The sequence below is a fragment of the Mesoplodon mirus genome (genome assembly GCF_964341445.2).
Source record: "Mesoplodon mirus genome assembly, chromosome: 7".
Taxonomy (NCBI): Eukaryota; Metazoa; Chordata; class Mammalia; order Artiodactyla; family Ziphiidae; genus Mesoplodon; species Mesoplodon mirus.
The window spans coordinates 57383811-57398796 of record NC_138983.1 but is presented as its reverse complement, the minus strand read 5'-3'; the positions used below and the strand labels follow the sequence as shown (position 1 = coordinate 57398796).

Below are 14986 nucleotides of genomic sequence, written 5' to 3'. Positions count from 1 at the left end.
CCAGGTCCCCGGTTTAGAGAGCCGCCTGGTCCAGAGTGTCTGTTACTGTTGACTTCAGTCCGGGCGCGGTGGGGTTAAGGAACACAGGACCCGGAGGCCCCGCCTGCGGAGCGCGCCAACAGGCGAGGGGGAAGCCGCCACGGAGGCTCCGATATCGCTCCTCGCTCTCTGCTCCGACAGCAATAGGAGACCCCACTCATGTGAGAGTTTTTGTGGGATCCGGGTCGTCTAGAGCCTGGGGCGGTTCCCCCCACATTTTCGTTCCGTTCTCCCCCTCAAGACCACTCTTAGTACAATCCGGGGATTCCCCGCCGCTGCCCGCCCCCTGACGTCGCGGAGTCCCCTTGGAGCCCCGCCCCTGCCCGGACGCGCCTCCTTGGGCGGGGGGAGCGCGCGGTGCAGGCGGGAGAGGGCGGCCATGGCGGGGCCCAGCGACCCCGGCGTCCCCGCCGCCCGCTGGAAACGCCACATCGTGCGACAGCTTCGACAGCGAGACCGAACGCAAAAGGCCCTCTTCCTGGAGCTGGTGCCGGCCTGTGAGTGCAGTGCGTCCTGGGGCCGTCGAGGGGATAGGGCTCAGGCGCGGGGAAGGATTTGTCTGGCCCCTCCGGCTGTGACCCAAGTGCCCCGACGCCTTTTCGCCTCCGAAGCCTGGGGCCTGCTGGACTCGCTGTCTCTTACGCGCTATCTCCGACTAGCCAGCGTTCCTGCCCTTTCCCGTCCAGGCTCTGTTCAGCCCCCTCCTGGACGGAGCTCCCTCCTAGTGCTCCTGCTATTCCTCGCCCCTCTGGGCCTGGCTCTGCCTTCCACCGGCTGGGCTTCCTATGCACGGGTTCATAAGCGAATGTTGGATTTTTAGGGTCTTTTAGACTTACCCTTCTTGGGCCGTCCCCGGGGTAGAGCCTGGTCAGTCCATTTGGTCCCCATAAGCACAGTGAAAGATCTCGGGGCTGTCCAGAGCAGCTACCTTTAAACTCTGAATCTCTAGGGAGGCAGTTCAGAGTCTGAGGCTCTGCCACTGATAGGTGATCCTGGCTCAGGTTTTTGGAGCATCTCTGTGCCCAACCAACCCCAGCCTGAGGGAGAAGCAGGGGGATCCAGGCTGCGGAGGGAGGTGGCTGAGCCTGGGGAAGTCAGATTCTCAGAGTGTTTCTGTGGAGCTGGTCAGGAAGGGGTATGGCAGTTCAAGCCAGGATGAACAGGTGTGCACCTGTGTGTAGCACCCCTGGTAATCTGAGATTGTATGTCTGGGGTTAAAAGTCTAATCACAGTCCCTCCAGCTCCATCACTGGTCCTGATCTTGGCTGCTGCTTAACCATCTCCCCCTAGCCCCACAACTGAATTTGTTGCTCTTGTCCTGGGAGATTTCTTTGCAGCCTTCTGGGCTGCAGGTCCTCTCCGTTCAGGTATATGAGGCCAGCCCCCAGCCTCTAGGCAGCCTCACTTCTCCACTGCTCTGATGGACAATGGAACAGTCCAATTTGAGGGAGTCACCCCCATCCCCTGGGAGCTGCAAATCTGTGGGACTGGAGTGATCCTGGAGGGCTGAACTCAGAGACACTGGAAGTCCGGTCTTCTCTGTGGTCTTGGGCAGGTCATACCCCTAAGCCTCCTATTTCTCACTCATAAACTGGACAAAATGGCATCTTCTTTAGATTTGCTGGGGGTGAGGGTGGGGCAGAGCAATGCCCTGAGGGTTGGGGTGGGGTTTTGTGTGAGAACAAGGCCAGCAACCTAGGTGACCGACCTAGGTGACCTAGGGGACTGGTAGGGGACCAGAAGAGGGAAAGGAGCTGAGGAGTTAGGCCTGGGCTTACCATCTCTACCCTACCTGGGCCTGGTGAGAAAAGAGGAAGTGACCGTGGGTGGGGGTGGAGAGGCTGTATTCCAGGGTCTGTAGTAGAAACTACCAAACTCAAGGACTTTCTGTTCTGGCCTGGGGGGAGCCTTACACCAACGCTGGGGAAGTCAGGGTTGTTTTTTAGCCCAGAAAGAGCCTCTGGAAGGGAAGTATCTTGCCAAAGGCCACAGGCTAGTGGAGCTCAGTTTGTTTAATCGCTATCTGGGGATAGGCCCCACCCTGGGGATCAACCCCTGGCCCCTTCCTTCCCTTGAGAACCTCAGCAGGTAGTACCCAGCCATCTCCTTCCCCTGCAGTGGTCGTCCTTCTCTGTCCCTGGGAGAGCAAGCCTTCTCCTGGGAGGGCCTTAGAGGGTGTGCAAGGGCTGGAGGTCCTGATGGAGCTGCACAGACACCCCTCAGGCAAGGGCAGAGCCCAGCCTGCCAGTAGCTCCCCCTTCTGCATCCCTCGGCTCCTGCAGCCCTCCCAGCCAGAGAGGTAACTTGTATGCCTAGAGTCTGCTGGCAAGTGTCTGTCTGTGCTCCAGGCTCACCTTTTTGGACCCGCAGATAATCGTCTCTTAGAGAAAGCGGAGCTGCTGGCCCAGTTCTCAGAGAAACTGCAGCCAGAGCCCACCGATGTCACTCGGGCTCTCCACCAGGGCGCCTGGTGAGTGTTTGTGTTTGTGGTCACAATGGGCTTCCTGTGCCTGGGCCCTGCTCCCACCGCCTATGTGGGGTTCATTCTCTCCCCAGCACCTCATTGGCCCTTGGCTGCTGCCCAGGGGAGGGGGAGGCTGGCTCTCGAGCCTTCCCCCGGGCCAGCTGCTCAGAATGTCCGTCTCTCTGCATTTGTCCTCCCACGCCCACACCTCTGTCTTTTTCTGTTTGCTCCTCACCTGATGCCTACAGAAAGGGCACGATGCCACCTATTCCAAAGAGGGAGTGAAGATGAGAACCAGGAATGGGTTGGGGCTCAGAGTTGGGAGGTACTTCTTGAGGGGGGTCCTGGCCTGGGAACTCAAGGCCTGGGGGAATCCAAGAGCAGAGGTTCACGGGCAGCTCTAGTTTCTGGAGACTTGCTCTTTCCTCTACTGACTTTCTGGCTCCCACCTTCCTCAGGAGAAAGTTCATGGCTCTGGTTTCCAACTGTTCGTGTGTATCCTCTGGGTGAATGGAGGGACAATGAACACCACTCTCTGATTGGTTGACAGGGAGGAGGAGTCAGGGCCTGACTCAGACAGAGTCCCATCACCAGCAGCTCTGAGGGTGAAGTGGCAAGAGGAGGAGGAGGGGCTCCGGTTGGTGTGTGGAGAGGTAGGCTGGGCAGGGGTCTGAGAGAGAATGGGGTGGGCCCAGGATCCAGGACTTTGGGGCTGGGACATGTCATCCAAGGGAGCCAGCAAGTGAGGGAGATTCCAAAGTCCAGCGCCTTGAGGCCAGACAGGGGTCAGTGCTCTCTAGCTTGGCCCTGGCAGCCCGGGATGAAGTGGGCTCCAACAGCAGCTGGAGGAAGTGCAGTGAGAGCTCAGGGAGGAGTGTGAAGGGTGCAGGAAACAGGCAGCCTCTGTTCCCCCTTCTGGATGGTCTAGCCTGCTCTGCTCACCACTTGCCCTGCACACCTCAGGGCCCAGTACCAGGTGACACTCAATACACATTTGCACACCAGAAGTAAGGTGGTCCACCTCCATGGCAGGGTGTGCTAGCTCCACCTGACACTGCTTCCCCTGCCCCTGCCCCATGGTGTCTCTTGGCTTCTGTTTCACCACACTCTCCTGGTTTTCCTCTCACTTCTGTAGCTGTTGCTTCTGAACTTCCTTCTCTGGCTACTTTCCCTCCTTTTTATTTCCCTCCCTTCAGATGTGGGTGTTCTTTGGAGCTTGGGTGGGTTAATTGACTCCCAAGGACTTTCGTTTGCTAACTCCCAGACCCATCTCTAGCTCAGCCTTCGCTTATGAGCTCCAGACTGTCTTGCTCAGCTGCTTTTTGGACTTCACATCTAAAATCAGACTCACCATCGCCCCTGTGATTATATGGCCAACACCACGTTGAGAACGCTGGGCTAAGCGTTACTTCAGCTAATCCTCCACAACTTTATATTTCAGAGGAAACGAAGGCTTAGAGAGCTGGAGCCAGTATTTGAACTCTCCCGCACAAATCCCCTGTGATCTCCATTCATTCTTTCAACAAATATTTATTGACAATCACTATATCCAAGGCATAGGCAGGCAATGTAGCAGTAAACAAGACCTGGCCCCATGGAGCTTCCAGTCCACTGGAGGAGGCTGATGGGCCAGTAAACACCTACCTTGTTACTGCATGCCAAGTCCCTTGCTCAACTAATGTGTATTTGGGGCTATGAACCTAGTGGTAGCCTCTCCCTCAGAGCCCCTGTTGTAGTTGCAACTCTACATTTGAGAGGTGATTCTCAAAATCTGAGCCCCCTTCTGGGCTGTGAGAACCCCGAGAACTGGGATGCCTTTGGTTTGCCTCCATTGTATCCCTGGGGCCTGTCTCCACAGTCCATGCTAATGAATATTTGTAGACTAGGTGATAAATGAGATAGATCATACCCCCCTCCATTGGTGGTCACCAGGCTGGAAACCCAGGGACACCTCTAACCCCTAGCAGCCCTCCATCCTGAGCTAGTCACCAGCTCATGGATCCTGCCTCCAAATCCATGAACTTCCATTTTTTGTGTCCTGTCTGCCTGGTCCAAGTTACTCTCATTCCTTGCTGGACCACTCCTCTTTTGGCACCCCCATCCATTCTCCATTCTGCACTCAGAGTGATACATACACACACACACATATATATATATATATATACATATATATATATATATATATATATTTTTTTTTTTTTGTGGTACGCGGGCCTCTCACTGTTGTGGCCTCTCCCGTTGCGGAGCGCAGGCTCCGGACGCACAGGCTCAGCGGCCATGGCTCACGGGCCCAGCCACTCCGCGGCCTGTGGGATCTTCCCGGACCGGGGCATGAACCTGTGTCCCCTGCATCGGCAGGCAGACTCTCAACCACTGCGCCACCAGGGAAGCCCAGAGTGATATATTTTAGTAATAAAAATTATCTCCATTAAAAGAAAGACAAGTAATGTACAAATACATGCTTGTTGTGAACATTTCAAGAGAACAGAAGCCCATAGAGTAAAAAAAATAGAAGCCCCTTTCACCACCTCTCCCCATGATCAGTTTGGTACATATTTTCCAAAGCTCCTTAGCCTGGCTCCCAAGTTGAGTCCTCCGGCCTCAGTGTTGCATATCCTGCCACCCTCCTGTCCCTGAGCTCATGGTTCCCTTTGTCTGGGATACTTCCATGCACCCCTCGCCCTCAGCATTCCCTCCTCATCATGTCCTCAGACACAAACCAGTCAGTTCCCATTGGATATGCCAAGGGATGGGGAGGGGCTTTTTCTTTAATTCTTAGTACTGTTTCACATATCACAACAAGCATGTATTATTGTTGTTTTAACTTTTTACTGAAATAATTATAGATCCACAGAAAGTTGCAAAGACAGTACAAAGAGGTCCTGTGCACCCTTTACCCAATATCCCCCATTGGTTACATCTTATGTAACTATAGTACACACAACCAGGAAATTGATATTGGTATGAAGTGTATATAGTTCTTTGTCATTTTGTCACCTGTGTAGATTGGCATGCCCATCAGGATACAGCACTATTTAATCACCACAAAGATCTCCCTCTTGCTACCCTGTTTTAGTCACAACTCGCCCCTCTCCTCCAATCATCCCTAACTCCTTACCACTAATCTGTTTTCCATCTCTATTATTTGGATTTTGAAAAGCATCAAAAAAATACTGAATGCCAAAACATCAGTGAAAGTATATGACAGGTGAGGAGGTGGAAGTGATGATCAGATTGTTTAATGGTGGAAGGAATTATAAATGTTATAAACTGGGCCAGCTACGGACCCTGAATGTGCAGGGTCCCTAACCCCGGCCCACTCACACCAGGAGTCAGTGCAGGTGGACACCAACCTTGCTCCTCAGCCCATCTCTCACCAGGCCCATGTGAGAAAGAACACAGGGACAGGTCAGCAGCAAGAGCCCCCAGCCTTGGTTATTTCATATTCCTCTTGCCACAGTGGTGGGAACTGCTTTGCTTAGCATCTGTCTCTCCCACTGACCCCTCAGCTCTGTGGTTTCCCCAGCTCTTGGCTCTCGGATGAAGGACTGTTCAGTGGGGCGGGGGACAGACGAGATGACGCTCACCCCCACTCTGGGGCTGGGGGCAGCTCTGGTATTCAGTCTGGGCCTGGTGCTCCCACAGTCCATTCCCGTTAGCCTGTGTGCCTCTGCTCAGAGCTCCTTCTTGCTCTCTGGGATCTACACTTGGGTAGGCCAGGGCTTGGAGAGGTGGGGAAAAGAACACACATCCCTTGAACCCTTCCTATACACCAGCGCTTTACTTGGAGCATGTTAGGTGGCCTGGGTTCAGATCTCAGTTCTGCCACTTAGCTGTGTGACTTTGGGCAAGACACTGAACCTCTCTGTGTCAGTGTCCTCATGTGTAAAATGGGAGAGAATGGCAGTTCCTACCAGATTAAAAGAGTTAATACTGTAGAGTGCTCGGAATAAGACCTAGCACACTTCAGTGCTAGAGAACCAATCATCATTATTTGAGATACTGTTCCTTATAGTAATTCTGTGTTACCCAATGAGGTAAGCACAACCATTCCCACTGGACCGGTGAAGAAACAGCTGGTTTAGAGCGGTTAAATGACTACCCCGGGTCACAGAGAATATAAGTGGCGCTGCCAGAATTGAAACTCGGGTGTTAGGCTTCAGAGCCTAAGGCCCTTCCGTTGATCCCTGAAACAGCAGTGCATTCCTGTGTCTGGTGCCTGTCTGCGCCTCAACTTTCTCTTGAGCTAGGGGGCGGGTGAGAGAGGCAGACCCCGTCCTACCAGCCTCTCGGCCAGGGAGGGGCTGGAGACCCTGCCCAGAGGCACCCATGCCTACCTGTCCGGCCCCTCCGCCGCTGCAGATGGCCTACCAGGTGGTGGAGAAGAGCTCGGCCCTGGGCACCCTGGAGTCACAGCTGGAGGAGCGGCAAAGCAGGTGAGGCGCGGGCGGTGCGAGAGGGGTCCCCCCCGCGCACTTTGGGGAGGCTCGGGGCCATCACTGCCAGGGGGAGGGGACAGGGTCACCCCGCGGGTCTCCAGAAGGGCCCGACAGCTTTCCCCACGTCCTCAAACGCCCCCCAGGCCTGTGGCTGGTCGCAGAGGCCAGGAACTGCAGGACTCCGAAGGCTTGGTCGGAGACGTGGCTTAGCCGGCCGGCCAGGGGCAAGTTTGTCCCAGCTCCGAGACCAGTTCCCCCAGGGCGGTGACGGAGGTTCTCCGCGTTCTCCAGGCTGGCAGCTCTGGAGGCCCGCGTGGCGCAGCTGCAGGAGGCGCGGGAGAAGGAGGCGGGACAGGTGGATGCGCGCCGCGCGCTGAACGCGGCACAGCGAGCGGCCTATGAGGCGCTGCGCGTGCACGTCGGGCACCAGGAGGCGGCTCTGCGCAGGCTCGAGGAGGAGGCACGCGACCTGCTGGATCGGCTGGTGCGGCGCAAGGCGCGCGCCGCAGCCGAGCGCAACCTGCGCAACGAGCGCCGCGAGAGGTGAGAGCGCTGGGCCCGCCCTTCGGGGACGTGAGCGGTGGCGTGTCCTGTGGGGGAGGGGCCCGGCCCCGCCTTCCGGGCACCGGAGCGACCCGACTCTCAGGAGGCTTTTCTGTCCCAGGGCCAAGCAGGCGCGGGTGTCCCAGGAGCTGAAGAAGGCAGCCAAGCGGACAGTGAGCATAAGCGAGTAAGAATGAGGATGCGCCGAGACCTGCCTGCCGAGGCTCCGCCGCGGGCTCTGCCCCGCGACCTCTGCAGTGCCCTGTCCCGGGGCCGCTACGGTTCTACCCCGTTCTACCCCGCCCCCACCGGCCTGCGGCCACCGGTGCACCTGACCGCAAGTGTGCACAGCCGCGGTGCCGAGGCCCCCAGGCAGAACGAGCCCAGGACACGTGCAGACACGTGTGGTCGTAGGAGCCAGCACCTGCGCCCGCCACACGTGCGTCCACAGGGACACCCTCATCTCTGGGTCTGCACATCCTCACCGTGGTGCGGAGGGTCTGGCCTGGTCCCTTAGCCATTCTGAGCTTAATTCTCTTCCCCAGGAGCCCAGACACATTAGGCGATGGGATCAGAGAGGAAGCAGACACTCTGGCTCTGGCAGCTGAGCCAGCGTTCCTGGATAGTGAGGCTGGTGAGAAATGGAAGAGGCCCTTCAGGTGAGCACTGTCCCACAGCTCTGAGCTGGGTCCCATCCCAGAGTCTTCCTCTAGGACCTTGGGCCAGCTCTTGGGTTGAGGGGCTTAAGAAGAGACTGGGGTACAGCTTGAACCCCAGGACAGATCTGACCTCCAGTGCCTGGAGCCACTTGGGGTCAGTGCCACCTCCGGGACCCCAACCTCTGTCCTCACCCCCTTTTTCCTCCTTCCCAGGACCAGAGCTCTGGGGGTGGGATGTCAGGCTGGTGAAAGGGTGTGACCAGGAGGGAACCTGTTGGCAAGGTCCAGGGTTCAGCTGTCACAGGCATGTGTGCATACACAGGGACATCAGAGCATATGTGTGTACAAGCTTAGGTAAGCGTACCTGAATGCCTGTGAAGCATGTGTAGATGTGAGCTCATATGGGTGGGACCTGATTGGGGCTTCAGTCCTTGGATGCCCCTCACCCCCACTTTCCCCCATCTGTCTTGATTTGCCTGGCGTTGAGACTGCTCTCCCCCCATTCCCCAGCCTGTAAGCTCTCCTCCAGTCCTTTCTTTTTTATTTATTTATTATTAAAAAAATTTTTTTAAAATATTTATTTATTTTTGGCCGCATTGGGTCTTCGTTGCTGCACGCGGGTTTTCTCTAGTTGCGGCGAGTGGGGGCTACTCTTCGTTGCGGTGCGCGGGCTTCTCATTGCGGCGGCTTCTTGTTGCGGAGCACGGGCTCCAGGCGCGCGGGCTTCAGTAGTTGTGGTACATGGGCTCTGTAGTTGTGGCTCGTGAGCTCTAGAGCGCAGGCTCAGTAGTTGTGGCGCAGAGGCTTAGTTGCTCCACAGCATGTGGGGTCTTCCCAGACCAGGGCTTGAACCCGTGTCCCCTGCATTGGCAGGCGGATTCTTAACCATTGCGCCACCAGGGAAGCCCCTCCAGCCCTCTCTTGCAGGTCGCTGGTGTCCAGGCCTCAGGGTAGTGAAAGAACCCTGGGGAGGGGCATGAGATGCAGTCCCCAAAGCCTTAGCCCTGGTGGGCCAGGTCACCTCAGGACACATGCTCTCCTGGGTATTTTTGGGATCTAGGCTTCTCAGCCCCCTGCTCCCAGCCTTGTGCTTTCTCAGCCTGGGGGCACCTTCACCCCCATCCATAGGCCCCAGCTCAGCCTCCCATGAAATTTTGTTGGGGGGCACTTGGGTGGTGAGGCAGGTCTTAACCATCATGGTGAAACTGGGAGACTTCATTCCAAATCCCTCCCTTCCTCCACCTTCCTGGGACTCCTCTGGGTCATCGTGCTCTCCTGGCCTTGGAGGAGCAAAGTTCTTGTCCTGGCTCAAGAGTGTAGGGATGAATGACTACTGTCTGCACACCCACCGGCCAGTCCCTTAGCACATCTCTCTCGATTCTGCCCCAGGTCTGCCTCCGCCACCTCCCTGACGTTGTCCCGCTGTGTGGATGTGGTGAAGGGGCTTCTGGAGTAAGTGTGTGTGTGCACCGACATGTGTGTGAAGGTGTTGGGCCCCTTGGATGCGTGTGTCAGGCTCCTGGAGCCCAGGCTTGGGCTGTGTATGTGTCTCAGTGTGTCCTTCCGTACGTTGCCCAGCACTCTGTGTGTGAGTCTCTGCTGAGTCCTAGAGGCAGGAGCTGGGTGCATGGCCTCATTCCCAGCCCCTGCCTGGCTATCTTCCAGGCTCTGTCCCTCATCCTGGGTCGTCACAGGGGACCAAGAGCTCCAGCCTGAGGCCAGAAAGGAGCTACTACTCATTTGGGAAACGGAGGCTCAGAAATGTCAGGGATTTGTTCAGGGTCGCAGTGCCAAGCAGTGGCCAGGCCAGGACTGAAACCCTGCTCCGAGGTTTCTCTGCATCTACCAACCCTGCCCTGCCTCTGTGCCTGTCTTGGTGCCCCTACTGTCACCACATTGACCCCTGGGGTCAGAGGCTGGTGAGGACCGCGCCTGCTGCACCTCCTGGCCACGTTCTGCTGCCTTCCGTGTCTGCTTCCTGTTGTTGTTGCTTCAGGAGAGCTTGAGGCTCCCATGTCAGAAGGCCTTGCTGAATGCCCTCCTGACCCCCTCCTGCAGTTTCAAGAAGAGGAGAGGCCACTCAATTGGGGGAGCCCCTGAGCAGCGATACCAGAGCATCCCTGTGTGCGTGGCCGCCCGACTTCCCACCCGAGCTCAGGATGTGCTGGTAAGGAGGAGCTGGGCCAAGTGCATGGGGTACGATATGGGAGTGCAGGTCCCAGGAGTGGTCCAAGGAGGCTGGGGAAGCAAGGATGGGCGCCTCACTGGGAGCAGGAGTTTTCCTCCCACAGCTTGTGGTGGGAGCACTTCGGCGTTTTATAATGAGAGGGAGAGACAGGAGGCCGGGAGACCAGGAGGCCAGGTAGTGGAGTATTGGGAACATGGCGGGAGGCTGCTGCAGGGGTCCAGTCAGAGGTGATAAGCCCTGGTGGGGCTAAGTTTGAAACTCAGTGTTTGAACAGAGACCTGATGTGTGCAAGGATGCGTGACAGAGAGCTGTGAGCGTGAGCAGAGAGGCGTGTGTGGCGAGGACCAGGGGCACCGACCTCCCCTTTTCCCCACAGGATGCCCACCTCTCCGAGGTCAATGCTGTTCGTTTTGGCCCCAACAGCAGCCTCCTGGCCACCGGAGGGGCTGACCGCCTCATCCTCCTCTGGAATGTCGTGGGAGGTGAGGGTCCCTGCCCACAGGCCAGCCTAATCCTTTCTCTCCAGACCTCACCTTCAGCTTGCTCCTTGGTGGGAAGGGTCTTGAGTCTCTTTGTGTGTCCTCACCTGGGACATTATTGTGGGCAGCGGCCAGAGTTCTGGGTTCACTGCTCCTAAGCAGGGCAGAGCCTCCCACTTCCTGAAGCCGAGGCCTGCAGGGTGGGGAGGGCTAAACTCACATGGTCCCTGTTGGGGTGGTGGAGGTACCATGTCATGAGGTTCTACAGGGACAGGCCCTTGAGGAGCAGGTCCCTTGGGTCCACCAGGCCACCTCCTCTTCTAGTGTCACTGAGCTCTCAGAACTCAGTTGTGAGACAAATGTTAGCTATCTACTCTGTGTTCTGCAGTGGTGGGGGGTATGCTGGGGAGTGAGAGCTGGCTCCCAGAGGCTTCCTGGAGGAGGTGAGTCTCCAGCTGGCCTGGCTCTGGCTTGCCGTGTGACCTAGGGACAGTCCCTTCTCTCTGGTCTTTTCCAGACATCCGCGAGATGACCTGCAGCCCCCCGGGGCTCTCTGCTGGCAGCTCAGGAAGGTGCAGCCTCAAGCTAGACACCCCCCCACAACCCTGGCCGCTCCCCCAAGAACAGGCCCAGCACTTCTGTCCTCTAATTTAGGAGAGATTCATCTTCCCACTCACAGTCCAGGCTTCTCTGTTTCGTGAGATTAGTGACTTCATTTCACTTGTCCCTTCTCCTGGTCCCCCCAGGGCGCCTGGAGGCCAACCAGACTCTTGAAGGAGCTGGCGGCAGCATCACCAGTGTGGACTTTGACCCCTCGGTGAGAGGACCTGGGGGAATAGGACGTTCCTCCCCCAGTCTCCACACTGGGCAGGTGGGGGCTTTGGGGCCTGAGGGAACACCACAGTTATCTTAGAGCTCCTACACAATCCTCCTCCCTGGGTCTCGATTCTCCTCTGCCTACCTGGGTGACCTGGGCTGGGGGAAGCTCTGAGGCAGCCCTGGCCCCAGCTCTCTGGCCTGCAGTTGCCTCTGGCCAGGCCCAGGTTCAGGACCTATCCTTTCTTCTCCCATCTCCCCAGGGCTCCCAGGTACTGGCAGCTACTTACAATAAGGCCGCCCAGCTTTGGAAGGTTGGGGAGGCACAGTCCAAGGTGAGGCCTGATTGGGGAGGCAGCCTGGGGGTCAGGGGTCATGCCTTGGGCCTGGAGGAGTTTGTTATGGGGTCTTGGCCGTACCCTTGATACATATCTGGGATGGTGGCAGGAGACACTATCTGGACACACAGACAAGGTGACGGCTGCCAAATTCAAGCTAACGATGCATCAGGCGGTGACCGGGAGCCGGGACCGGACAGTGAAGGAGTGGGACCTCGGCCGAGCCTACTGTGAGGCCCAACCCTCCCCTTTCCCAACCGCCAGGACCCTGCCAGGCTATGGGGGACCTCAGCCTGCTCTCTGGGAGTGGCTCCAAGATTTACAGGCATTTGGGATGGAACCTTCCAAGGCCCCTCTTCTATCCCCCATGGATGATGCTTTCCCTGGTTTCTAGGTGACCTCAGGCTTTGGGCTGGGAAACGGGACCTGGGTTCTAGTTTTGGGAGGACGCCTTACCTCTGGGGCTTCAGGCCTCAGCTTCTCCGTACATGCGGTGGGTTGGCTTCTGATAACCCTTCTCTGAGGCTGGGGCTCTACTCCTTGGTCCCTAGGTTCCAGGACCATCAATGTCCTTTCCTACTGTAACGATGTGGTGTGTGGGGACCATGTCATCATTAGTGGTCACAATGATCAGAAGATCCGGTTCTGGGACAGCAGGTGATAGGCGCAGGCTGTGGGTGGTGGAGGTGGGGGCAGGGCTCCTGTATTCTCTTCTTTTTTCTAGCCATAGAGCTGCTGAGGGTACCTTGGGGAAGCGAGGCTCTGGTGGCCTCTGTGCTGGGCTTGGCCCCTTGAAGGCTCAGCTGCCCTTGGAGACCTGTGCCTCCTTCTTATTGGCCCTCGGTCCAACCAAGGGACCCTGCCTGGGTCTTGCCAACCAAGATGGAGAATCTCTTTTCCCATGTAATCACCACTTTTTAGTCAAAAGGAACAAAAGTTATATTGTTTTTTGAGCCTAAGAGCCCAGCATTAGCCTTGAATGGTTTATAAAAGCCAGTGCTGGAACCAGAGCCAGAGCCAGTGCCAGGCCTGCCTCAGGCTTCTTCTTACTCATCTGCAGAGACTGCCTTTTGAAACCCTTTGCTCTCTCTTTCACATATTTAAAGACAGACTTTCATTGCTTCCCCGCCCCCAGCACTTATTTTAGTGACCCAAGGGTTTAGTAAGTTCCCGTTGGAAGGGGCTGGCTGCAGGGGGAGATGAGTTGTCAGCCTTGGCCTTAGTGGCCTTAGACCAGGGGCACCTCTGGACTTTGTTAGTCTGTCAGGAACAGCCTTGTCAGGGTGACTGCTCCTCATCCTCGTCTTTGTCCCTGCTCCTCAGGGGACCCCGCTGCACCCAGGTCATCCCTGTGCAGGGCCGGGTCACCTCCCTGAGCCTCAGCCACGACCAGCTGCATCTGCTCAGCTGTTCCCGAGACGACACGCTCAAGGTCATCGACCTGCGTGCCAGCAATATCCGCCAGGTGTTCAGGTACCTGCCTTGTGACCACTAATCCTGTGGCTTTGGCTGTGGCAGTTGGGCCTTGTCCCCTGTAAAAGGCCTGTCAGCAGGGGGCCCTCCCTGGAGGCCCCTCTGGACCAGGGCCTGGTTAGGTGGCCAAGCCCTTGACGGAGAGAGGAAGCTCCTTAAGTTCCTGGCTGAGCCACCTCCATTCTGACCTGACCCTGTCTGTTTTCAGGGCTGATGGCTTCAGGTGCAGTTCTGACTGGACCAAAGCTGTGTTCAGGTGTGTCCATGAGAGCACAGCACCCATGCCTGGGTATGTCCAATCTGTGTCTGTGTGTGTCTGTGTCCTTACCTCTAATCTCCTCTCTCTTGCTGTGGCCCCTGCAGCCCAGACAGAAGCTACGCACTGGCAGGTTCCTGGGATGGAGCCCTTTACATCTGGGATGTAGACACTGGGAAACTGGAGAGCAGCCTTCGGGGACCCCATTGGTGAGCACGGCCACTGCCCACCCACCTGCCCACCCCAGCCGCAGTACCCCACCCCCCGCCCTGCCCCAGTCCTGCTAAGCTGATTCCAGGTCCTGACATGCTGGGCATCCTGGAACCCCCAGCCCTTGTCCCGTACCTTCCATTCCCTGCCCCCCCACCTGAGCCCTTCACAGTTCACAAGGTGTCTTCCCATGTGCACTTGGGTCTGCTCTCACCACAGCCCTCTGAGCCGATTTTACAGGTGAACAGATGGGCTCAGAGAGGGCTTCAAAATGCCCAGGTCCAGTAATGAGGGGCAGAGCCCGGCTGCGGACGCCCCCTGAAGCCTGCCTCTCCCTCTCCTCAGCGCTGCCGTCAATGCCGTGGCCTGGTGCTACTCTGGGAGCCACGTGGTGAGCGTGGACCAGGCCAGGAAGGTTGTGCTCTGGCACTAGTGCCACGACTCCCCTGCCTGAGCTGGAGCTCAGTCCAAAGCCTGAAGCTGGAGGACAGCTTCCCATGCCCCAGAGGCTCCAGGGCCGGTAGGGGTGCAGGGATGGGGGTGGCATTTAGTGGGTAAGAAGGCCTGGCAGGACCTGGCCTATTTGTTTAAAAACAAAGTGTGGGTTGGGGGGGATTACTGTATTGTTTTGTTTTTTATCTCCGTTTCCTCACTTTCTCTGGCAAAAGTGGAAAAAAATTACATTTAAACTGGTGTCTGCTTGCCTCTTTGCAGCATTCGGGGAATAGGGAAGCCTTTGGGTGGAGGCTCAAGGAGACCCAGGCTTGGCTCCCTTTCCTCCTCCCGCGCAGAGCTGGGCAGAGCTGGCCCGCCTTCTGTGCTGACAGCATGAAGAACGGCCCAGAGGCAGCAAAGGGCAGTGGCTTTTGGAGCAGTGGAAATTTCACCTTCGGTCTAAGCTGGTCCTGGTCCTTGGGCCTTTCTGTTTCAGGCACCCAGGGTAGACCGAGGCTGAGGAGGGGCCATGTGAATTCTGAGGAGGGAGCAGGGGAGACAGCCGAGAGGGGCCCTGTGGAAAGGATCCTGAAAAACCAGAGTGATGTCAGGTACTTGGTACAACAGGCCCGCCTTTAGACTGGGGC

At 57.2% G+C, this 14986-nt stretch overlaps 1 protein-coding gene across 5 annotated transcripts; it reads left to right on the top strand.

The window, feature by feature from the left end:
• Positions 1 to 390: 390 nt before the first annotated feature.
• On the top strand, positions 391 to 14724 carry ATG16L2 (autophagy related 16 like 2). Of its 5 annotated transcripts, none has more exons than XM_082627897.1 (18): positions 391 to 536; positions 2410 to 2509; positions 3054 to 3156; positions 6866 to 6939; positions 7234 to 7485; positions 7607 to 7672; positions 8031 to 8144; positions 9534 to 9596; positions 10203 to 10311; positions 10709 to 10814; positions 11558 to 11628; positions 11891 to 11962; positions 12075 to 12195; positions 12517 to 12622; positions 13289 to 13438; positions 13647 to 13694; positions 13802 to 13903; positions 14250 to 14724. In XM_082627897.1, the coding sequence occupies exons 1-18, from the start codon at positions 419 to 421 to the stop codon at positions 14335 to 14337; spliced, it is 1863 nt and encodes a 620-aa protein (XP_082484023.1). In that variant the 5' UTR covers positions 391 to 418; the 3' UTR covers positions 14338 to 14724. The 5 variants fall into 5 exon arrangements, 4 of the variants coding, with proteins under 4 accessions (XP_082484023.1, XP_082484022.1, XP_082484024.1 ...); XM_082627896.1 differs by having other exon boundaries at positions 11558 to 11682; XM_082627898.1 differs by lacking the exon at positions 9534 to 9596 and having other exon boundaries at positions 11558 to 11682.
• Positions 14725 to 14986: the final 262 nt, after the last annotated feature.